Genomic DNA, 23,614 nt, shown 5'->3' on the forward strand with positions numbered 1-23,614 from the left:
TTCTAAAATTCATCACTGGTGCAATATCACAGGAACAAAAATATCAGCGGAAAAGTCCATGCACCTTCATATCTGTAAGAAACATAATTGCTCTAACATAGATATTACAATAAACAATGTTAACATACCAAAAACACAACACCTCAAAATTCTAGGTTTAACATTCGACAGTAAATATAATTGGAATGAACATATCAAAGCTTTGACAAACTCACTAAATAATAGATTGAATATAATTAAATGTTTAAGTAATAATAAGCTAAAATGCAATACCTCATCTTTAATTAATATAAGTAAATCAATAATACTCGCCAAGATTGATTACGGACTTGTAATATATGGAAAAACAAACAAAACAAATCTCGCAAAAATTTCCACCCCCTACCATTCCTCCATCCGACTATCATTAGGCGCCTTCCGTACCACTCCAATAAATAACATGCTGGCAGAAACAGGACTCCCTGATTTAGTCACTAGATTCCACTGGAGCATTGGACGACATATTAAAAACATCACAAATACACATGGTTCCTCTTTACAAAACACACTCCTCAAGCAGCTGAAACGGAAAAGAGCAATCAAAAAGCCATCAAGCCTAGAAATGATTATCAAAGAAGCTGCAGCTCTTAACATATTTTTGTCATCGGAACGCAAATACAAAGAAAAATTCCCACCTTGGACAAGAAACAGTACCGCCATACTGTTAGAGCTCACGGAATTTAAAAAAGACAATACACCAGACGAAGTCTACAGAAAAAGTTTCGACAAAATCAGAAACGAATACAAGGCATGGACTTTTCTCTACACGGATGCTTCTAAACTAAATCACATAATTGCCTTCAGTGTTGTTACTGAAGACAATAAAATATTAAAATCAGCAGTCACTCCCTGGCACTCTTCAATTTATACAGCGGAAGCGGAAGCGATCCTCTGTGCGGTAGAATTCACGCAAAAAGACAAAAAAACTAAATTTGTTATCTGCACCGACTCGCTCTCCACCTTACTAGCCGTAAAAAACCCAAACACCTATCAACCCACAATTACAAAAATTCGGGACAAACTTAACTCAAATCAAAAAGAATCAAACTACTCTGGACCCCTGGACATGTCAAGATTAAAGGAAATGAGCTGGCAGACACAGCAGCTAAAATGGCCACACGTTCTCCGTTGCTTCTACACAACATCAACAACAAAAAAGATATCAATAAATTGATTAACGTCAGAACCAAAGAAGTACTCAAAACAATCTGGAACGACTACTCACACTTCTACAAAACGATCAACCCTGCAAGAGAAACCACATATTTTCCAACTAAAATAGATAGGAAACACGCAATAAAATACACAAGATTCAGACTAGGACACACAAAACTAACTCACGAATATATTTTCAACAAAACACCTGCTCCTATTTGCCCTTTTTGCAATAGCGACACCCTAACAACAAAACACCTACAACTCCATTGCCAACACGTAATCAATATCTGCAAATCCCTTAATTCTCCCACACTCAATATCCTCATCTCCAAACCCAACAAATCAAACATAGGAAATTTTATAAAAATAATCAAAAAACTTAATATAGACCTATAATATATAAAATGTAAATAATGTATATAGAATGTAAATAATGTATATATATATATAAAGCAAATAATGTATATAATGTAAAAAATGCCTGAAGGCCTTTGTCGCTCTGGCTTAAAGAAATTGTTACTTAGAATTAATTTTTTGGTAACAATAAATAAATAAATAAATAAATCAACTTATAATCACGAAAACTGCAGTTGACGCAGTAGTCGCGAATAACGGGATACATGAGATTTGCGATTGCACTACAAGCCAAATTTATTGATTTTATTCAATTTTTTATGGTTTATGTGTGAGGCATTTGATTGAAAACGGTCTTAAGCATTTGAGTCAATCACTAACTAAGATAATTTAACATTTTATGTAGACAACACTTAACTTAACGTGCGTGCACATACACATACACATACACATTCACACATACACACACACACAGTGAACTCACCCACGCACGCGCGCTAGTAATACAGTAAATATAATACAAAGAAGTAGAACATTTTGGTCAAGAGGAAATGTCTTAATCTCTAGAGTGGCGCTGGAGCAGCCTGGGGCGGTGCCTGTGCTGTCGATAGGCTCGTTATTGTTGCTGCTGCTGCTGCTGCTGGCACTATTTGACCATTGGCCGTATAATTAAGCAGAGCACTCTGCAGTGTGGAGAGGCGACGCTCCAGCGCCGATATCTTTGCCAAGTACTTTTCGCAATTCTCGCAGTCGGCGACAGCGAATGCCGAATTGCCAACGGGAACGACGGCTGTGAGGGAGGTGGAGCTGCTCTGTTTGGTCATGGCCGCAATGAGCGCAGTATTCTGTTGTTTGAGCTCATTGTTCTGGCCCAGCAGCTCCTCGCAGAGGGCACAAGTGGAGGCGCGCAGATCGGCAAGCGCCTGCTCTTTGGCCCGCAGGCTTTTCATAAGCGAACGATTCTCTTTTTTGAAATCGAGCAGCTTTTGCTCCAGCTCAAGCAGCTCATCCTCATTGTCTGTGAGGCCGCGTGTTGTGTCCAGACTCTCGCTTAGCTGTTGCATCCCGTTGTTGTTGGCCACCCGGCTCATCGCCTGCAGAATGCTGTCCAGTTTCCTCGAATCCTGATGCTCGATCGAGAGGACCATCGAATCGCCGCTGCTCTCTTTCAATGGCAAATTGCTGTTGCTTGTCAGCCGGCACATGGCCTGCAATATGGTGTCCATTTTCTTGTCCATGGCATGGCCAGTGGCCCGTTGCTCATCCAGATACAGCTCCAGTTTGCTAGAGGGCGTCGCTGGAGATTTATTCGGCTCTAGCTTCTTCGGCAGCGACACTGTGGTGCTCTTTCCTGGCAACGTCTTTTGAGATTTCTTAATGGAGCGTGCCCGGTGTGTGGTGACGCTGTCCTCTGTGGACTGTGGTGATTCACTTTCGCTGTCGTAGGTTTTGGGCATTGTCTCTGGATTGGCAGGTAACTCTGACGTTTCGGAGATCTTATGCTTCAGCGACGGCGCCAACTGCGGCTGAGGCAATGCATTAGATGCGGATGGCGGTTCATTGCTTGATTTGTCAGCCTCATCGATGCGCAACTCCTCGATGGGCAGCCCAAGCTTCATTAAAGCAGCGGTGAACTCCTCCTCATCCTTGGCAACCTCAAAGCGCAGGCTCCAGAAATGCTGCTCATCGTCGTAGAACTGCATATACGATTCACGTAGTATCACATTGGCTGACCCGATACGCGGCGACGAGGACTGTGTCGACTTAGTCAGCAGCAGGGTGCTCAGCAGCTGTGTCCGGCTCTTGTACACGACCAGCTTGGCAGCGCCGGCTCCATTCCGTGAGAGCGCAACGCCCACGCGTCCCACATTATCGCTGCCATTGAATCCATACGCGACCTTGGCCACCACCGTGTTCCAGCTGTCGACTGTCATTACATCACGCTTGTTCCGCGAAATGGATGCAATCATTCCTTTTAGCTTTGGTTGTTGCTGCGGTGCTTGTGTTTGTTGTTGTTGTTCATGCTGCTGCTGTTGTTGTTGTTCATTCTGCTGCTCCTGCTGCTTGGTGGACGACTGTGGCTGATAGCGCAGATTGCTGGACTCGTTTAGCAACGGTTTGTCATCATCCTCAAAGATCTGGCGCAAATTACGTGGGCCATCATTGCTGCAAGGCACAGAGATTAGGCATTTGGATAGTCATTCGACACGATACGGCACGGCTCACCTATGCAGTTTCTCGAAAAAGTCCTGATTATTGTCGTGTCCAAAATCCATTAGAATTTTACTGCTTTTGAGCTCTGCTCTATATAAAATGAAATGAATGCTTCAAAATGTTCAGATTGGACTCAAAAGCCAGATTTCCACAGCAGCGCCTACTATCGTAAGACCAGGGTTGCCACACGTTGCAATTTTATGCCAACGCTGGAGATTTTACGCATTCATTTTTTTTACGTTTTTTTTTTTCTTTACAAAATGATATTAATTACTCAAGAGAAGATTTTAAATTCTAAAAAGATTTATCTTATCTTATTATTCTAAAACTCTTAACAAAATAATAATAAGAGTCCAAAGCTTTCTTTAAACCGCACTCAATTATACAATAATTGAAAAAATAAATCAAAGCATAATGTTTTATTAAAATTAAACATTATTTTTATTTATATTGGTTTGTTGATGCATTCCGAGTTCTTATCGAGGTGGCAGTTATGAGTAAGCTCAAAGTGATCATTTTTCTTGTTACCGTATTTTCGCAGTATTTCTGTTTCGGTAAAAAAAAACATGGTCATTTTTAGTAGCAAATGTTTCAAGACCCGTTATGATTGACTGTTCGTGATTAACGGCTATTTGAATTGCGAGAAAAAGGGGCTTATTGTTAAATGAATGAAAATAATATTGATTATAGGCGTTTTTATTCATAATAACAATGGATATGTATATAAAAATACTATTCCTTACTTAATTTTTTAATTGTAATGGCTACAATGCAATATCAATATTATCATTTTAGCTATCATATTTTCATGGTTTTCTCTTAAGTACGGAAATTACTGGCAGAACTGTTATAAAAACAGACTATAAGACTATATAAAATGTGTAGAAAATTAAATTTAAAGTGACAGATCCAATATATTTGAATGTAAAAGTGCCCTAATTTCGTGATGAAACCTAATGCTGAAACTGTGCGCATGTCACTTTCACCGTCTCCAAATAGAAAAATTATGTATTTTATATAAATGGATCCCTGATTAGTGTTTTCGCATCCCATTGCGCTTTGGCACTGGCAGTGGTGGAAAATTTTCCGTATAAAGATTGAAATCTTCAGAGACAGGCAATGATGGTGCGGGCGGTGGCACCCAATTGTTCTCAACCTGCAAAAAGCAAAATGCAAATTAATTCAGATAAACATATGAAACTGAATTGAACTGAAAGCAATCGGGCTACCTGGCTCATAGTTCTCGTTCCCTGCCTTTCGTACAGGCGCTTACTAGAAGTCGACGGAATCATGTCTGGTGAAAAGAGATCACAATTCTGGACATAGTCTAGTTGCTCCTGCGTCATCTCACTCGGATCGACAATTTCGAAGACAAGCAGTTCATTATCAGTGCGCATATTGACTTCATAGTTATTGGGTTTCAGCCGATTTGGAATTTCACCGTTGCTTGCCATGTTCGCATTGTTGTCCATGTATTCGTTTTTGCTTAAGCTCCCATTGGCCGGGAAGTGTATCGAATTGTTCTCGAGCTGAGCGAGTCCTTTGATAAATCTATCCAGGCCTATATAGTAAGGTGTTAGAGTTGGCTCCATTATGCAAACGTTTGCAGTTGCCGTGATTTGCGATCGATTTGACTGTTTATCTAGAAGAGGAATATATGTATTGTATAAACTTAATTATGATGTATTTTTTGGGAAATCAGGGTGTAATGGTTTTGTTAAATGTAACAAACAGAAGAAGGTGTGGTAGACACCATTAAGAATATATATATACTTGATCGGGTCAACGAGCGGGGTCGATTTAGCTTTGACCTTTTGCCTATTCGTCTGTCCGTCCGTAAGGGTAGAGACTTGAAATTTGTTGCAAAATACACGCAATTTAATGTTATTATCACGATCTACAAGTTATATGTATATCGTTTATCTACAAGAAATAATATTAAACAATGAAAAGCGCGTTCCTCCCGGTTGTGCTTTGTGCGTAAGCGCCCTCGCAATGTGCATATGCGCGTGTGTTGGTGTGCGCATGTGCACAATTCTAAGAATTCTTTTAAGAAGGTACACAGGCACAGAAGAATGAAATGTGCAACTGTTAAATGGGCACTCAATTTGCCCATCGTAAGACTATAAGTGACCGTAGGATAGGGCAGGCTTTATCTTTTGCATATCAGCAGCTTTTGTGGCTATTCCCGGCTAACCTGTATATTTACTAGATGGATATCAAATTAACTGATAGATGGATTCCCGATTGGATAGTTCAAATTCGCTATAACACTCACGTAGTTAGTTAACAGTGGAATTAGATTTCCCGGATATTTATTTGTGTATGAATGAGTTTTTGAATTGTGTACATTTTATTATGATGTTTTTTGTTTTGTTTTGTTTTTTTTATTTTTTTTTCGGTATTTTGATCTTTATAAGTTATACTGTCATTACCTATGCTTGATTACGTTAGCAAAGTTTAAAGAGCGGTATGTGAACAATGTAGCGCAACAGCCGCTGATCGATACATTTTTACAAATTTATCGAAAGCACACATATTTATTTGGCGAACCAATCAATACCAATATATACATATACATATATATATATATAATATATATATGTATATATACATATACATATATATATATATATATAATTAATTGCTGCTGTAGGCTTAATAGTAGTAGCAGTTAGAAAAGTAGGCCTGCAATATTTAGTTTCAAAAGTAGAAAAATTTGAAACATTTGTCATTTCAATATAACATGTCGTCATAACATAATAACAGAGGGCAGCAAATATTTATCGAAAAATATACTTGTACGGTGCTGCCAGAAATTCCAAATCACACAGCTGTATTCTGGCCGCGCATTAGCCGCGACATTGTTGCGAATTTTAAAGAACGTTGACGTTGCCTATTGTAGCCGGGTCGCATCGAATTACATTTACTGTATACGAAATGTCCGATGATCCGGACTATTTATTTGCACTGAAATTACAGGAGCAGCTCAATGGCGAAAAATCTGACAGCAAGTCGGAAACAGCTCGTGTAAGTTACAACGCAGTTTTTGCACACACAAAAGACAAAAGTCTGAATTTGTTACTCTGTGATTAGGAAAAGCCTGAGATGGAGTCTGGTCATGATGATAGTGACTACCAATTGGCTCTGAAGCTTCAGGCCGAAATAAATGCCGAAGATGCAGACGTCAGCGACAATGAGACTGTTGACAATGAAGAAGTCTTTGCCCTCGACATGACCAGCTCTAAACCAAGTTCTAGCAACAGCAGCAACAACACGAAGAATAACAACAACAAAAATAATAGAGATCTAAACAAGGACACACCTCCAAGCGTAAATATAACACAATTCCCATTGCAACGCTTCTTATTTCTATTAAACCTTATCTTGATGTATGTATGCAGCGCAAGGAAAATATGGACCTAATGAAGGCACCCAGCTCTTCGCCAGTTGGTTACAATAACTATTTGGATCAGACACAAAATCTAGTGCATCCGGAGTGGGAGCTAGTTGATCCCACACCCGACATATTTGCCATGTTTGTCCGCTTCGATCAGAAGTTCTTTCAGAAGCGTCTGGGCGCCGTTGTTGTGGAGTGGAGCAAGCGCATGTATTCCTGTGCTGGCATTTGCTATCAGCGTGGTAATCGATTCGTTAAGGAGGTAATCATACGGCTCAGTGAGCCGCTGCTGAAGCTGCGTCCACGCAAGGACTTAGTCGAAACATTACTGGTGAGCTCACGAAACCCATTTATGCTTTTCGGTATATCATCTGAATCTATGCGATTTGTGTTCCATTTTGACAGCACGAAATGATACACGCCTATTGCTTTGTGCTCAATATACGCGAGGGTAATGGCGGACATGGACCAAACTTTAAGCGCATCATGGGCATCATTAATAAAGTGGCTGGCACCAATATTACTGTCTATCATACCTTTCACGATGAGGTGGATGCCTATAAGACTCACATCTGGCGCTGCAATGGAGTCTGCCAGTATCACAATCCTTTCCAGGGCTGGGTGAAGCGCACCTCGAACCGCCCGCCCGGCCCGAGCGATCAATGGTGGGCCAAGCATCAGCGCGATTGCGGCGGCACCTTCGAAAAGGTGAGCGAGCCACCCAAGCCACCTGGCAGCAAATCAATGCCAAAACCCAAAGGCCCGAAGTACACAACCAAATTCAAGAATGAAACAACAACAACAACAGCTGGTGATGATATACGCAACTATTTTGGCAAGCCAAAACATACAGTTAACCTATTGCCACAAGTGCAGCCGGCTCTCGGTCTGCCGGGTGCCTTTCCGCCCACATCATATCCGGGCTTATCGAACAACCCCCTTGGTGGCCTCGCGCCAAGCTCTGGCACCAAGAGGCGTGACAATGTGGTTGGCTTCAAAGACCTGATCGATCTAAGTAGCGCCGACGAGGACAGCAAAGGCGATACCAAAGCCACTTCATCGAACCGAGATGAAATGCACGGCAAGGGCTACAGTTTGACCAACGGCAGTACCGACGCCACTGCCAGCCCTGCTCGCTTGTCGGACACTGTCAATCGCAATCATTTGCGTGAGGTGTGGTCAAAGCGTTTCGAAAACGATAATCAAAAGAAGGAGAAGATGGAGGTAAAGGTGAAGAAGGAGATCAAGCAGGAGCCAGAATTCAAGCAAAACAATCCAAGCAAGCGTCGTCGGGTTTCCCAAAATATCGACGGCTGGGTGTCCTACGATAAGGATGTAATGGTATGCGATGTGGTCGAGCCTGTCATTAATATTTCAGACAGCGACGACGATGTGAAGCCGGTGCCCAAGGCGCCGACACCAAACGTTGCCAAGAAGACTTCACAATTGTCCAGCCAGGAGCGCACCATCAACATCAAGCGTGAGGTGATGGAGGATGAGACGCTGTATGGGGACGATGAAATCTTCATGATTGATGATGAGTACGATGATAGCATCAGTGAACTGAGTGCTGCCGCTGAGCTGGCCGATCAGTCGATCATCGATGATCTGTTCGGCGAGGACACGCTCCTGCAGGAGTTCCAGCGTGAGAATGATGTGGTGCCCTGCAGTTCGCGCTATCAATACGATGCTGGCAACGACATAACCACCTGTCCCATTTGCTTTGAGAAAATGAAGCGTTCCGAGTTTTCCAATCATCTTGACGGCTGCAGCATCACCATCAGGGTGCCGCCGCCAACCATTAAGCCGAACGCCCCACTGCCTGGCGACAGCAACAGCATCAACAAGCCAAACAACAAACATAAGCCAAAGGTGAACAAGCGCAAGTCCGCAACATCAAAGCGTCAGATTTTGAAGAGCTCCGGCTACTCGAGTGCCGACATTGCTGCCTTAGATCTCAGCTCATCCAGTTCGTCCAGTGAGTCGGCCAGGACCAGTGAGAATGACATGACACCGCGTCAGATGCGCCAGCGCTCACTCTACAAGCAGACCACAGAGTGTCCCAAATGCGGCCAGGAGCTGCTTGGCCACCAAATGGAAGCGCATCGCAACATCTGCAAGCGCTCCAAATAATTTAGCTATATCTATGTATACTACTCAAGTTGTCCGTTAGGTATTTTCTGCTTGAATATCGGAAGTTTTAGATGTGCCCATTCAAATATTTTTGTTTATCAACTCTCTTTCGCTCATCTTAAATTTCCATTTATTTTTTTTTTACACACATTAAACTAGTTGAGGCTGGAAAAAAAATAAACAAATAAAAAATTATATTTATAATATATGTATGTATGCTGCGAAAATTTATTGTGTTAACGGAAGTCATTGCATATCAATATAAACAAAGGAGGGGTGGCATATGTATATATGTGTGTATATGCATATGTATATAGAAAGAGATAACTTTGGTTGAGAGCACTAGATGCCATGAAATGGAGTGAGACAAAACAATACATGCAAGAGAGGTAGACTGGATGGAACATGAATGATTCGAAGTGCAGCTCTGGCCAGGGATCAGGGTGTCTGCCAGTCGGGCACTCCCGTTCATTTCCATAAGCTTAATGCATATACTCTCCATGGGATTATTCATCTAGTGGCAATACAGTTTGTTTTGCAATACAATTTATTTTTAATTGCTTATAAAATTCTGCCAAAATAACGCAAGTTCGACTTTTTGGCGTAGCGAGTCGCTAGCGCCGGCCAATGGACAACGAACATGTCCACGAGTGGCAACAGAAGGCGACCGCTCAGCGAGAGCGTCTCGACTCGGCAATAGCTCTCCACAAACACGATCTTGCTGTGGGCGGGCAGGCGGCCGAGCAGGCGCCATAGATATGCCGCATAGCAATAGGGCACACAGGTGCCGGGTCCGTTGCAGAGTACGAGCTTGGGCCGATCGCGCCAAACGAGCCAGCAGCTCCAGAGCAAGGCCCACAGCGTAGTAAATATGCTGGTGAGCCAACTTTGGCCGACGCTGCGGCTGCGCGGCACGCGTATAAAGTCGCTGTCCTTTAAAGCCGGCAAAGCGGAGCGGATTTGCTTTTCCGAAGTGTCGTCGCTGTTGGCCACAATATAACGTACGGATTGGTATTGCTTAAGGTCATCGTGCTGCATTAGGGCCTGATTGATTTTACACATTTCGGCTGTGTGTCCGCCGGAGCCGAGGATGACATAGATGGGCTGAGCCGTTCGATTATTTGGACACATTTTTCGTTGACAAAATCCAATCAAGTGTCGGAATTTACAGTTGTTTACGTTTTTTCGATAACAAATATCGGGTCACCCCAAGTCGTTGGTATGGTCACTCGATTAAATGCGCTTTGCGCAATTTTGCGCATTGCTGCTCAGAATGCGTAAAGGAAACATTTAAATAAGTTGTCAAAAACATTTGTTCGAACTTATTGGTTTTTAATCTGATGTGAGCGAATTTTAATCAACTGCGCAATTGCTTTGACAGCATCCAGAGTTAAAGAATGGCAGAAGATCCACGCTACCCGGATGTTTTGCGGAAATTGGAGAAGCTAGTGAAGTGCTTAGTTGGAAAGGACGTAAGTCAAATAAATAAATAAATAAATTTCCATTCAATGAACAAGAGTTTTGCACACTATTGCAGTTACCCAATGGTAAGCTTAACTCGCTATTGCACTATGCAGTGCACAAGGTACGCAACCATCGCTACCTGAGCACCAACAGTCATGAGGTGAGCCGGTCCGTCGAAAATCTGGTCGATCGCTTCCACTATGAGGGCTTGATGCATCAGGCGAGAGCCGTACGCTTCTTGGGCTCTGTGATTATGAACCATGGAGTGTGGAAGGATCACTACGAAGTGGATGTACAATATTCCATTCTTGATTTCCTCCTGCACATGGCATACGAACCGATTCAGATGCATCGACGCAACCGGCTATTGATGGAGGAGCGTCTTCTGGCCATACGAGCTGCAATCCAATCAGCCCCGGCCTTCAATACGCCTGAATTTCTGACCAAACCGAATCCTGTTGAATTCGAAATCAATTGGGGGGCATATCTACGCGAAGATTTGATTCCCATCGAACACTACGACAGTGATACCACTCTAAGTGTAGGTTATCCCTTCGTTTATTGCACTTTCAAGTTGTAATGTTATGCATTGTTCCCTTTAAGGACTGGAGCGAGGAAACCAGCAGCGAGGAGAGCTCATACTACGAGCCAGAGCAAGATGCCGTGATGAGCCTGGATCAGAAGGAAATGGCGATAGTGTATGCCAACTGCCGAGCTTATCCCATTGGCACAAATACCTATGTACCGGCGCCCCAGCGGCCAGCTGGGCAGAAAAAGACAACGTTCACCATTATACAGCCGGAGTACATTTCCTTCAGTGGCATACAGTCGCGCCACAACTGGTGCACACTACCCAAGCTGAAGGCGCTGGAGCCACCACGGCCGCCCATAGATGTCAGCAATTACAGTGTCGATCATATGGCCAAAGCGGTCCACTCGCATTGGTGGCGCGACGACATCAATGTCCATACGCTGACGCCAACCAAAAACCCCTGTGCCAACTTTGCCATTGCCCATGTCCAGCATGTGAATAGGTATTCGCGCAGCCTGATCAAGCAGTCGCTGCCCAAGACGGTCAACGAAATGTGCCTGCTCCGAGAGATCATCTTCATGTTTTTCGAGCCCGTCGATTGTTGCTTCTTTGAGGTGCGGCCAGAGAAACTGGAAATTAGCGTCCGCTCGAATGTGTCCATCTGCAGCGTTAGCCATGTGAGTGATTTGCGATGCATCGAAGTAGTGCAAACCACGACAATTTAAGTCTTCCCACAGGGCACACTCAAGAGCACGCTGGACGAGGAGGTGCAGCCGGCCTTGCAGGCCATGTACCGGCTGCGTCAATTGGTCAAGGATCTGCTGCGCCCCACTGGCGGTAAGACGACAACGGGCACCCTGGAGTGCTTCGCTGGTGGCTTGCGCGATCTCATGCAGCCGATCGTGCAGCAGCTGTTAGTCTTCGAGCGACGGCTGCTGGACAAGGCGTCTGGCAAGAAGGAGTCGGGCGTAACGCTGATCGGCCTTGTGCTCCAAATGCGAGAGCAGTTCAGGCAGCTGCAGGAGCTTCAGCTGGTCGCTTCCGATGCCGTTGTTGATGCCCCGCCGCATCTGAGGAGCGCCTATCTGCTGACCAAGCTCTACAGGCACACTCGGATGCATGTGACCTACCAGAAGATGGTCACCGCGCTGCTGTTGATGACGCTGCGGCGCTTCTGTGAAATCAGCGACAATTGGTGGCGGCATGCCGAGCTGAATGACAGCCGGCTCGAGTTCATTGTGGAATACAGCAGCGCCGATGGCCAGGGCATATGCGAGCGTCGCTTGCCTGAGGACGCGCCGTCGGAGCACAAAGCAATTCTGGCGGAGCTGCAGCACTGTGAATTCTATAGGCTGCTCATCACGTACGCCATGGAGTCGGGCGAGACACAGGAATTGCTGGCGATCATCAATTTGCTGGGCGATTTGGTGAACTCCACGCACCAATTGAGGCCGCTGCACGATGACCTGATCAGGCAATACTTTGACGAGCTCAAAATCTTTGCTGGCTGCGCTCAGCCTAAGGGTCGACGGCGCGAAAGCATTTTAAATCCGAGCCCTCACAAGTTGTCCCAGTTTTTCGACCAGACTCTGATGGCCACCGCCCGAGTCGGCGATCGCCGGCTAATGGGCATGTTCAATCAACACATACGAAGCGACCGGGCGTGTGCCATCAAAATGGAGCAGGAGCCGGTGCCGTTGCAGGTGCTCGACATACTTGAAGCATTGGAGAAGTGCACCAAGCTGCAGCTGCCGCAAGTGATGCCCCGTGCTCTGAGCAAGGTGCTGCGACAGCGTTGCGATCAAGCCAACCAATATATGATGCATTGGTATCGCGAGGAACTGGTCATAGCCGACCACGTGCACTTCCTGCGGCACGTGCTCATGTTCCAGGCAGACTATATAATGTATCCGTTCTACATCAGTCTCTTTCGCCAAATCGAGTCCGGTCAGAATTGGGCGTCGTCGTCGGACCTGACCACGGAACTGTACGACATTCTGGACCGTCACTATCCGAACATGGCCTGTGAGCTGTATGTGGAGGTCATCTCACGTTCGCGCGCTCATTCCCTCAAGGTGTACGAGGCGCTGAATGCAATTGCTATGGCCTATATGATGTCACCGGCTCTAGACCGCATCATTACGGCGAACCAAATGCTATCCTATAACAGGATTTGGCGTCTGATGCTGAAGGTCAAGTGGGCCATATGGAAGCTGGAGAACATGCACTTCATCAAGCGCAAGGGCACAGAGGTATACGGTCCGCTCGATCTGGTTGGATTGACGGTGCGCCGATTGGAAATTTTACGCTTCTGGCTGATCAGCATGATCAGCAGCCTGCACACACATCTATGCACCCATGTGCTGCAGGCCATTGGCGCCCACTTCGAGGAACAGCTGCCGAAGGTGTTTACGATACGTGAGCTGGCGAAACTGCATGAGGAGTACCTGGACTCCATATGCAAGCACTGCCTGCTAACCGAGGAATTTGATGAGTTTCACAGTGCTCTGGAGCAGATCTTTCATTTGATATTTGTGCTGGACATGGAGTGGAATAGCTGCGGCAACTATCTGAATGTGTCCCATGCTCTCAGCCTCGACATAAGCTCCGACAATACACTGAGTCTGGATGAAGCCGATAGCTATTACCATACCGAGGAGGCCAACAAGGCCATGGAGTACTTGGCCCTCAATCAAGTCGGCGAGATTGAGAGCACCTATATACGTTGCCATCAGATGATGGCCGGCATCCTGACGAATCTCGTCTACAAGCATGATCAAAAGTTTTGTAAGTGATATTTCAAGTCGCAAAAATATTTACACGATTCTCAAACTAATCGGACTCTCTCTCTCTTTTTCGCTATCCCTCTCTATTTGCAGTAAACTCTCTGGAGGTGGCCATCAGCTCGAGTCTGCCCTGTTAAACGAATCTCAGCTAATCTAAAATAAAGTATTGAAATAAAATAAATTAATTGTACAATTTACAATTGTAGTATAATAAATCACATTAAGCGTATTTATATAAATATTAAGTGCTGTGACATGCTATTAGAATTTTATTCATTAAAAAAACGAAATTACAATTTTTACGGCATCCTTATATTTCATGATTAAATTTTCATAAATAATTTACCCAGACGGAGTAAGCTGAGCTTCTCCATCGTTATCTCTTTCTCGTTTCTCCCTCTCTCTGTCTCCATCTGTCCGTTAATATTGTAATAAACTAGTTGTAAGTCTGGCAGCGCCAACTTTGCATATCGATACATATGCATCGATACATGCAATTGGCGATCTTGATAAATGTTGTGCAGTGCTGCCCATCATAAAATTAATTGGCAACACGTTAACTGCAATTGTTTGAATTGCAAATAAATATTTAGTTAAAGCCCCATTTCTGTCTAATGGCAAGCAAACATTGTTTATCGTTGTCCTGGCAACCGAGGCCGGCAATAACAAAGTAAATAAAATGCAAAGCGGCATTTGGTAGTTTTTGCACCCATACAGATGGAAGTGGATATGGAAATTAAAAGTAGCAACAGCTACTATTATTATGGCCAGCCATGTTTGTGTGAAAAGAAAACTAATTTGAATAAAAATAGAAATTGATTACACATTAATCTTGCAGTAATACCACAAAAGTCGAATTTAATCTTGCAAATGTTGTTGCAAGCAAACGCCTATGTCTCAATACTCTGGAGCGTCAGCTATTTGCTGCATCTCTGCTTCTGGGTAAGAGTTGGCCTAACTGGGAACTACTCTATAACTAACTGTAATGCTTGCAGTCGCATCTGCTGTGGAACTATACGGGTCTGGCCATGCTGCTGGCCTACGTGCTGGCCGTTGGCACTGAGTGGTTGCGTCTCTATGCCAGCTACTCCATCAATCTGACCACAAATGCCACGACCATGTGGCTGTTTCTAACACTGACGCCCTGTGTGCTGTTGCCTGCCTTGGTCTACTTGCGTCTGGCCGTCGTCTATGCCAACCTCTGGCTGCACTTGCTATCGCATGCACAATTTGTGCTCATCGGACTGGAGGCGCTAACGGCGCTCATCTGCCACGTTTGCAGCCTGGCCACAGACAAGAGGAACACAAATGCACTTAAATCAAATGGGCAGCTATAAAGTTTATGTGATAAAACATTAAATATGTATGTGTGCTTGTGTGTTTCTTTATGTGTATTCCTAAATATTTAAAGCATTGTCTATTCTAGTAGATCTTAGGCTAAAGAGCTAAAGCATATGGCAAATCACACTTTGCTCGCATCATCCAAATTGTGCGCCTTCAGTAGGGCATCAATCCGATCCAGATGCGTTCGCATTGTAGGCAAATAATTGGTCAGCACCTCCATGTTCTCCAGCTGCGCTGGTCCCTGGCCAAGCAGCTGGCTACGCGTGGGCACCCAGCTATAGATGATCTGTAAACATGGTCGAAGTTTGTTAGCGCTACGATCGAGCAGGCAAATGGATGCGATGCGATGGAATGGACTCACCTTGATCGTGCTCTGCACGATGAAGCCATGATAGGGCTTCAGCGTTTTCTCATACGCATCCTGCAGATGCGGCTTAAGCGTCTCCTTGTTCTGTGCATCGTTGTAGATGTTCTCGAAGAAGGTGCAGATCAGCTGGAGGCCGCGCTTCAGCCAGAGCAGCGCCGTCGCTGCATAGTCGTCGACATTCACATTCAGCACTATCATGTCTTCCAGATACTTGTATTTCAGGATGTCTGTGCCATAGACCTTGGTTAGTTTCTATCAAATCGAAGCATAATCAAGACATTAGATCATACACATGGACAATTTACTGTCCACAGACTTACGTTTATATTCCCATTCATATCTTTGATAACGGGCGTGAAGAGTTTGCCAAAGGTCTCTGTGCGGGTATTTAGATAAACAATTACTTGCATGATCGATCGATCGATCCAAAAATCCATTGGCCCAACTTACCAATTACAGTTACAATCTCCTTGGCCGCATTCAGAAACGCCTGCGTCTCGATCTTATCCTCCGCCGGGGTGGGAAAGCCCTTCAGCACCTTGAACTGTATGCGGGCATCAGCCATAGCTGTCTATATATATATATGATGAATGATATATTGTCTATGTATATGTATATATATATATATATATGTATATAAATAGGATCGATTCGAGCTGCTACTGTTGCTACCGCTGCTCCAGCTGAGGTCTGAAATGTGAATGAGCGCCCCCAATTAGCCAACGCAATCGTTTAGTCGTGTCTTCTGCACTAGTTGTTGTTGTTGTTGTTATTATAAATATTGTTGTTGCTGTTGTATTGAGCGCCAAATATATGACTCTTTTTTGTGTATATGTATGTGGGCACCGTTTGTTATATTTATTTTATCTTATCAGTGCCAAATATTGTTATTTTTTTTATTTTGATTTTGTTCTTGTTTTGCTTCTTTTTTTTTTTTTTTTTGTGTCTATCAAAATATTTTTTCATTATCGAATGGCGAACTAAAGCGGCACAAATTAAAATAATACGGAAAAGTCACTGAGAAATACTAGTTTTTCGTTCTTGTTTTTTTTTTTTTTTTTTTTTTTTTTTGTATTACAGCAACTATCAGTGCGGCACAGTGGTTCGCGTGTGAGCGAAACGCAGCGCAAAATTTGAATTTCAGTTCTTGAATATTAAAATGAATTAAAAGCATTCATACGAATTCTTTTTTTTTTTTTTTAATGAGTCATTTGTTAATTTAGCTCAAGTTATATGTATACAAGATAAGTAATATTAATAATAATATATACGATAAGCCAAATAAATGATTCATATAAAAATATTGAATTATTAATCAAGTGGGTTAAATTCATTTTATATATATGCATATATATACAAATGTATGTATATTTAAATATCTAAAATGTATTATCAATATGCTGCTCAAGTATTTTTAGTAGCTTCTGCAGCTGCGGTCTTACAAATAGTTTAATTAGTTCAATTGATTCAATTTGCTCAACTAGTTCAGCTCTAGACGATTCTATTTCTTGTGGACTATAGATGTATAGTTCAGTTGAACCAGTACTGAAATCTGTCAATGGAATAACACGGTATTTCCAATCGTTTATCCAAGCTCATGAACTAGTTCACTAGTTCATTTGAATGCAATATAGTGAATTTGTTACGCATCTCTTCTGTTTTATTTTTTATATATTTTTTTATATATATTCTTTCTGTATTATAGATTTGTTATATTGTATGTAGAGATCTTTTTGATAATTATCATAGAAATACATCTTCTGCCCTGATAGCTGCTGCCACTTCTCTTGAATAATGACATTCTCTATATATAATTCTGCTTAATAAATGCATTTTCTTCTTGTTTCTTAACAACTAGCTTACATTGTATGAATCGCGCGCTATTCGACAGTGTTTGCCCCACTGTGCCGCACTGCTGACAACGCAGCAGCTTTAACCCACTTGACTTAGGCAACAATCGTGGCGAGAGTCTTAAAGCTCTTGTGCCCACTCATTCTCTCCCTCTCTCTCTTTGTGTCCCTCTCTCGCGCTCTTTTCCTCTCTGCCAAATAAACCTGTCTCAAATTCTGATTCAGTTCGTCGCTCTCTTACGATTTGAGCTCTTTTAGCAGACACATGGAGCCACTTACAGTTCTTGTGCGTGTTCAGTCAATAGCTCCCCCAAAGTGAATCGTCAATATTCGCGTGATTCCTATTATATGGGCGAGATATGTATGTTCCTCAATGAATCATATTACAATTGAACCTTAACTATTATTGGGGCAGGACAGCTTTTGGGCTCTGGCTATGACTCCGTCGTTTACGACTCATTGAATATCATTTATTTATCTATCAAATAATCATTTCTATACTTGTTGACTTAGTAAATAGAGTATATGGGCTCTATACATAATTTGTGTTACTTTTTGATTAAGCGTTAAGAGCTTGAGGGTTAAGGCTACTAGAGCGTAGCTAATCGGGTCTGTATCTTCAGTTCTACAGCTAAATCTGTGAGCTGCTCTTTGTATTCCCTATAAATAATCCGAAAATGATATATGTTTATGTACATCTTTCATCATTCTGAAGCTGGACTTATATACAGCTGATTTTTTCTTTTTAGACATTACATTTGACTTTTAACATTTTTCATCAAATAATGGTATATGTAAATATTTTATCTACCTCTTTCTTGAATTGAGAATATAATCTTAAATAAGAAATTAATTAAAACTTACCTCATTTAAAATATATTTTTAATTGAATTTTTTTTATTTTCTATTAGATTGCTTTGGAAGCGGGTTTTGCTTCTGTTTCCTTTGGCCTTACGTCTGCTTAATCTTCTACAGAATCCCCTTTGGACTCTTCTCCAGTCTTTTCTTCTGGCTGCTCCTCAGTCTTCTCTTCTGACTTCTCTTTTAGCTACACCTCTATCTCCTTGAATCTCCTCTTTCAACTCCTTTACTGGCTCTTCGTTTAGTTAATCTGCTGACAGCTCTGCCGTCTTCTCTTTTCACTGCTCCTCTTGTGGTTTCTCCGCTGCTGGCGTCTCGTCAAAGGCCAGACGCTTGGTATCCCCTTCAATGGTCAGCACAAAGACGTAGTGCGTCCTCTGCGTAGCCAGCAGATGCCAGAGCGCGTCGGGCAGCCGGAAGCGATGAGTGGCTGGCTCCGGCTTGAACTCCTCGTAGTGTGCAGCCAGACTGTTGCGATTGCAGCGCAGCTCGAGGAGACGCAGCGCCACACTGGAAACAATTTCCTTGCTAGCTACCAGCAGCTGAACCTCCGGCGGCGCCGAGGTGCTAGCCTCCAGATCGGGCTGCAGCCAACGATGATGGGCTAGAACAATTGCACAATTGTGGGCAAAGTAGAAGCTATCGTTGCGTCGCTGAGCGTGATAGTTATCCAGGAATTTGCTGCTCGCCGGCTGATTAATCTTTAGCTGCGTGAAACGTGGTCGAGGCAGCGATGTGGTTGGCTCAGCTGTTGCTGCTGCTGCTGGTGGCGTGGACACCATACGCTGTGGCAAGTGCTCTGTGGGCTGATCAACGGTTAGCACGCGATTCAGGTAATCGAAGCCGTGGCCCATGACACCCTCAAGGGTGTGTCCTAGGTCGAAGCAGTGGCCCAATTCGTGACAGACGGCGCCCAGGGTGCTGGCATAGACGCCGCCGTAGGTGTGCCGATAGTTGCTCTCGTCGGGCAGGCGAGTCACATCCACGCGCTCAGTGCTCCGAATGCAGTCGCCAATGTCGGCGAAGCTTTGCGGCCACGCATAGAAATGTCCGCTGCCAAAGAGCGCCAATCCACCGCCGCCCAGAGCGGCGTGAGCATACAAGTGCCGCCGGATGTTCGCGTACGAGTAATCTCCGCTAGCTGCAACTGCGGCGCCGTCGTACCATGTGCAGCCTATAAAGGCGACGAATTTCAGCTGGAGTTGCTGTCCCCAGTCGGGGGAGGCGAGTATCTCGCTGGCGAATCTCTGCCAGAGCTCGTCCTCGCTGCACTGGCGCGCCTCCTGGCAGCTCAACTGCGAGCGAAAGACACGACAGGCACCGTTCAAAGTAAATGTGCGATTTGTATAGCCGGCAGCGCTAAGTTTGTGAGCATAGATGCACTGCACCAGACGTAAATTGAGATCAATTAAATCACAGCGCCGCTTTGTCTCCTGCTCCTGCTCTACCTCGTCCTTCGGCTCCTTCTCGCTGTTGCGGCACACCAAGTACAGCGGCTGCACTCGATAGGCGCTCCTCCTTGGCTGATAGATGAACTGTAGCTGACGCTGCCCGCTGCAGCAGCGCAACTGAAGTTCACAATTTACTGAATCCGATCCTGAGCTTGATTCTGATGTCGCACTCTCTTGGGACAAATCGAAGAGCAGCTTAAATTCACTTGCGGCAGAAAGCTGTGTCAGCTGTTCCTGCTCTCTATTATGTACCACAAGCGTCGCCTTCAGCTGCTGAGCGCTGGCACAGATCGGCTGCAGTCGTCCCTTGATCAGCAGCAGACTGTATTCTACCTTATCCGCCTCCTTAAGGCATTCGACTTCAATGTGATGGACACGCTTGCAGACGGTGACGCAGCTGGTCATTGCTCCCAGCCGGCGTACGTCACAGCCCACACTCACACATCTAAACACAAGTGTCAACATGCACTTAAAAACAGCTGACAGCTGCAGGGCACAGCTGTCTGTGTTAGAGCTGAGCTACAGAGCGTGACACGATTGGCACGCAGCACTAAATGCATTTTTGTAAACGTCGATGTTGAAATTAATTCTTTTATTTGTTAAGTTTTTACAATTTGTATAGATCAGATTTAAATTTGCTTACGATTTAAAAAAAACTATATTAAGTTCCCTTTTATTTTAAGCAATAGATAAATGGCTCACGAGCCCTGTCAGCAAACACTGAGCGCCTAAAATAATCGATAGATCGCAATTTGAAAAAATGTGTATCATTTTATTATCGACCTCTTTTCGAAATAAAAGCTGCAACTGCGTGCATTTTCTCTAAATATAGCTATTTGTTTATTTTAGAGTTGTATGTGTCGGCCAGTATGACAAAGCGAATGAATGAACATCAATTAACATATTTTACACTACATATTGTTAAAAGAAATCACATTTGACATTTGTTGGGCAGACAACAACGAAATCGTGAACCGCACATCGCTTATCAGTCATTTATTTAATTTTTATACAACTAAACAAATTAAAAAATTATTTTAATTTATCGTTGACGCAATCGGGTTCATGACCCCCGCTCAAATGAAAGCTAATCAAAGCACAAACCGGTTTTCAGATTCCTTTTAACCTAAAACTTAAGACTAAGCAGCTGTCGGCAGGGAGTTCGGAGATTCAGGTGACGATGACTTCTTCATTATCTAAGTTTGCCATTGTGCATGGAGCGGTATTTGGAGATGCGCTCCATGTACTCCTCATGCTTTTCCAAGCTGGCTAATAGGCCGCCTTTATTTACCGGCGAATCGTCGGGGCCGTAGTTGATTGGCTCGTCATCGAGGGTGGTCATGGTGCCGCCAAGGGCTCGCAGTATGGCCTCGCCGGCACAAATGTCCCACTTCTTGATGATGGAGCTATGCAGATAGGCGGTAGCATTGTTTGCCACCACTTGGAGCACCTTGTAGCCAGCACCAGCAGCGGTCAGCAAGCTAACCTGCTCGCCGAAAACATTGCGCGCCACATCCTTTACGGCGGCTGCATGCGAGCGAGAAACCGTGATGATGGGCTGATCCGATTTCAGGCGTGGCAGCTTGCGCAACTCATCCAGATATTCGGACATGCTGTGGCCAACCCACGCCCAGGCGGTCTGACCGCTGAAGGGATTATGTATGACACCAATCACTGGACGACCAGCGACGGCAACGCACACCATGGTCGTGACGTACTCATAGAGCTCCTCTGGAAGAGCAAAGAGTGAAGATTTGATTGCCGGCAAACATATCAGCATTCGTACCTGTAAACTCTTTGGTGGCATCCAGCGGATCTACCCAAATGGTTACATCCTGCGCCGTGACTGCCACATCGGGCACAACGGCCGTCTCTGGAAGTACCGTGCGATCTAGATCGAAGCTGTTCGCATCTTTGCATTGCTCCTTGTCCTCCTCGGAGAAGATGCGAACACGTGGAAAGAGGCGTTGCAAGCCCTGCTTCATCACACAATGCGAACGGCCATCCGCATCCGTAAATGGATCGTTGACGCCTTCAGCCGTTTTGCCTTTACTGCGCTCCTTGAGCTGCCGCGAATGCGCCACATCCAGCACCTCGAGTCCACCACGCTGGGCCGCCTGTATAGCCGCAATAAGCATTTTGCGCAGATTCACTTTGTTGTCGCTGCGCAGCATACCATAGATGGCGGGACGCTCATCCTTGTGGTAGTTGAGGAAGTAGACGAGCACAATGGTCAGCAGGATGGCCGTTATGGCAGCTGGAACTCGATTTATACGTATCGTGCGTCCGTACATCTTGTCTAACGGTTTGCTGCTCATCAGGAATCAGACAACGTCGTTCAGCGTGCCACTTCCCGCGGGCAATGCCAGATCAGCAGCACAGATGCTAGGTGCACAACAAAAATATTGAAAGAGAACAAAAACCGAAAAAATATAACAAAACGAAAAGAAAGAAAAAAACGAGTCAACAGAGCCCAACAACAAGTGCCGAAAGTCAACTCGATGGCGGCATTGGTGTGTTATTAAACAAATAGCTAGCCACTGTCTTCAGTTGAAGGGACTGAGAGAGATAAAGCGCGAGCGAGAGCCAGAGAGCGGCAACAAAAACACGTCGCGTTCCTTCACCCTGTGTTTGCTTTCCAAAACAAACCAATTGTATAAAAACCAAAATAAATCAACAGAAATTGTGACGTTAGGCGTCACATGCGAATTTGTGGTGGTCGGTCGATAATTTAAGAATCGTCTACATAAATTTATATTTGAAAAAAAAAAAAAATTTTTTTTTTAATTTTAAACTAATTTTTTAAAGTAGAGAAAATAAAAATGTATAATTTTGATTGTGCTTGCCGTAATTTCTTTATATTTTTGTTAATTCCGAATTGTAATTCTTTATCGCAGCCCGATGACAATCGACCATCGAAAAGCTGGCATCTCTGCCGCGCGCTTTTAAAACCTTTTGGCAAGGTGGCAGCCTAGCAATCTAACTGTTTCTGGTGCGCGACAAAAAAGACTATTCGTAAATAGCTATGCTGAAACGTGAGCTGCAAAGCATTCAGCTAAAGCTGTCCGATTTGGAGGAATATGAATCTGTACGAAGGCGCAACAAAATAAAAGCCGCTATTGATGCAGGCAGGCCATCATCTGCAACGGCTACAGCCACCGAAACAGCGCTATCTACCACCAGCGAGTCGACCTCCGAGACACCCGTCACCCAGCGGCAGATAGACGACATGCCGCCAACAACTGGCTGGTCAACAGCTGTGGTTACCAGCAGCAGCAACACCAATTCCGGTTCCACGGAAGATGACACCAGCGTGGTGGCCGTAGCCGATGACAACGATACAGCAGCCGAGCTCAGCGATGACGGCTGGGTGGACGTTGACGAGGAGGACGGCGCCCGAGGTGGCGAGTAATGTAACTGCTGAGCTATAATGGGCCAAAGGAGCACACATACACCATATACTCACACATACAGTCGTACGTACGTACATGCATATGTACAAAATACCTTAGATGTTCATCAATATGTCCGATGCTCATCATTGTATACCAGCGAAAGTTCAAGTTCTAATAAACCGAATTTATACAAGTTTTAAAACAGAATATATTTCTCCGTTTCTCTTCCATAACGGCATTCGCATAACAGCTTTTGCATATGAGCT

At 44.2% G+C, this 23,614-nt stretch overlaps 10 protein-coding genes across 12 annotated transcripts; 4 read left to right on the forward strand and 6 right to left on the reverse strand.

The window, feature by feature from the left end:
- Positions 1 to 1,823: 1,823 nt before the first annotated feature.
- LOC108619243 (uncharacterized) lies at positions 1,824 to 3,961 on the reverse strand. The gene is made up of 2 exons (XM_018015746.2): positions 3,778 to 3,961; positions 1,824 to 3,717 (listed from the first exon to the last, which is right to left on the reverse strand). Exons 1-2 carry the CDS (start codon positions 3,825 to 3,827, stop codon positions 2,115 to 2,117), a joined length of 1,653 nt encoding a protein of 550 aa, XP_017871235.1. The 5' UTR covers positions 3,828 to 3,961; the 3' UTR covers positions 1,824 to 2,114.
- Positions 3,962 to 4,445: 484 nt separating this feature from the next.
- Positions 4,446 to 6,217, reverse strand: LOC108619281 (uncharacterized). Of its 2 annotated transcripts, none has more exons than XM_089475501.1 (3): positions 6,044 to 6,217; positions 4,995 to 5,399; positions 4,446 to 4,921 (listed from the first exon to the last, which is right to left on the reverse strand). In XM_089475501.1, the coding sequence occupies exons 2-3, from the start codon at positions 5,355 to 5,357 to the stop codon at positions 4,799 to 4,801; spliced, it is 486 nt and encodes a 161-aa protein (XP_089331627.1). In that variant the 5' UTR covers positions 5,358 to 5,399; positions 6,044 to 6,217; the 3' UTR covers positions 4,446 to 4,798. The 2 variants fall into 2 exon arrangements, with proteins under 2 accessions (XP_089331627.1, XP_017871286.1); XM_018015797.2 differs by having other exon boundaries at positions 4,995 to 5,407; positions 6,044 to 6,214.
- Positions 6,218 to 6,425: 208 nt separating this feature from the next.
- On the forward strand, positions 6,426 to 9,510 carry mh (DNA-dependent metalloprotease SPRTN). The gene is made up of 4 exons (XM_018015725.2): positions 6,426 to 6,795; positions 6,862 to 7,098; positions 7,170 to 7,496; positions 7,571 to 9,510. The coding sequence occupies exons 1-4, from the start codon at positions 6,706 to 6,708 to the stop codon at positions 9,296 to 9,298; spliced, it is 2,382 nt and encodes a 793-aa protein (XP_017871214.1). The 5' UTR covers positions 6,426 to 6,705; the 3' UTR covers positions 9,299 to 9,510.
- Positions 9,506 to 10,505, reverse strand: Alg14 (ALG14, UDP-N-acetylglucosaminyltransferase subunit). Its single transcript, XM_018015790.2, has one exon. It carries the CDS (start codon positions 10,427 to 10,429, stop codon positions 9,860 to 9,862), a length of 570 nt encoding a protein of 189 aa, XP_017871279.1. The 5' UTR covers positions 10,430 to 10,505; the 3' UTR covers positions 9,506 to 9,859.
- A 33-nt stretch (positions 10,506 to 10,538) lies between these two features.
- Grip128 (gamma-tubulin complex component 5) lies at positions 10,539 to 14,341 on the forward strand. Its single transcript, XM_018015689.2, has 5 exons — positions 10,539 to 10,770; positions 10,836 to 11,303; positions 11,366 to 11,971; positions 12,032 to 14,081; positions 14,174 to 14,341. Exons 1-5 carry the CDS (start codon positions 10,696 to 10,698, stop codon positions 14,215 to 14,217), a joined length of 3,243 nt encoding a protein of 1,080 aa, XP_017871178.1. The 5' UTR covers positions 10,539 to 10,695; the 3' UTR covers positions 14,218 to 14,341.
- A 126-nt stretch (positions 14,342 to 14,467) lies between these two features.
- LOC108619280 (uncharacterized) lies at positions 14,468 to 15,417 on the forward strand. The gene is made up of 3 exons (XM_018015796.2): positions 14,468 to 14,855; positions 14,919 to 15,022; positions 15,076 to 15,417. Exons 1-3 carry the CDS (start codon positions 14,798 to 14,800, stop codon positions 15,415 to 15,417), a joined length of 504 nt encoding a protein of 167 aa, XP_017871285.1. The 5' UTR covers positions 14,468 to 14,797.
- LOC108619275 (glycolipid transfer protein) lies at positions 15,400 to 18,647 on the reverse strand. 2 transcript variants are annotated; one of them, XM_089475500.1, is made up of 5 exons: positions 18,506 to 18,647; positions 16,242 to 16,362; positions 16,112 to 16,167; positions 15,786 to 16,043; positions 15,400 to 15,710 (listed from the first exon to the last, which is right to left on the reverse strand). In XM_089475500.1, the coding sequence occupies exons 2-5, from the start codon at positions 16,354 to 16,356 to the stop codon at positions 15,543 to 15,545; spliced, it is 597 nt and encodes a 198-aa protein (XP_089331626.1). In that variant the 5' UTR covers positions 16,357 to 16,362; positions 18,506 to 18,647; the 3' UTR covers positions 15,400 to 15,542. The 2 variants fall into 2 exon arrangements, with proteins under 2 accessions (XP_089331626.1, XP_017871278.1); XM_018015789.2 differs by having other exon boundaries at positions 16,242 to 16,481.
- A 133-nt stretch (positions 18,648 to 18,780) lies between these two features.
- Positions 18,781 to 20,444, reverse strand: LOC108619244 (uncharacterized). The gene has a single exon (XM_018015747.2). It carries the CDS (start codon positions 20,416 to 20,418, stop codon positions 18,781 to 18,783), a length of 1,638 nt encoding a protein of 545 aa, XP_017871236.1. The 5' UTR covers positions 20,419 to 20,444.
- A 452-nt stretch (positions 20,445 to 20,896) lies between these two features.
- Positions 20,897 to 22,716, reverse strand: LOC108619261 (putative inositol monophosphatase 3). Its single transcript, XM_018015773.2, has 2 exons — positions 21,740 to 22,716; positions 20,897 to 21,684 (listed from the first exon to the last, which is right to left on the reverse strand). The coding sequence occupies exons 1-2, from the start codon at positions 22,269 to 22,271 to the stop codon at positions 21,146 to 21,148; spliced, it is 1,071 nt and encodes a 356-aa protein (XP_017871262.1). The 5' UTR covers positions 22,272 to 22,716; the 3' UTR covers positions 20,897 to 21,145.
- Positions 22,717 to 22,892: 176 nt separating this feature from the next.
- On the forward strand, positions 22,893 to 23,555 carry LOC108619285 (uncharacterized). The gene has a single exon (XM_018015802.2). It carries the CDS (start codon positions 22,979 to 22,981, stop codon positions 23,363 to 23,365), a length of 387 nt encoding a protein of 128 aa, XP_017871291.1. The 5' UTR covers positions 22,893 to 22,978; the 3' UTR covers positions 23,366 to 23,555.
- Positions 23,556 to 23,614: the final 59 nt, after the last annotated feature.

The sequence above is a fragment of the Drosophila arizonae genome, chromosome X (genome assembly GCF_054131065.1).
Source record: "Drosophila arizonae isolate 15081-1271.41 chromosome X, UAZ_ARI_1.0, whole genome shotgun sequence".
Classification (NCBI taxonomy): Eukaryota; Metazoa; Arthropoda; class Insecta; order Diptera; family Drosophilidae; genus Drosophila; species Drosophila arizonae.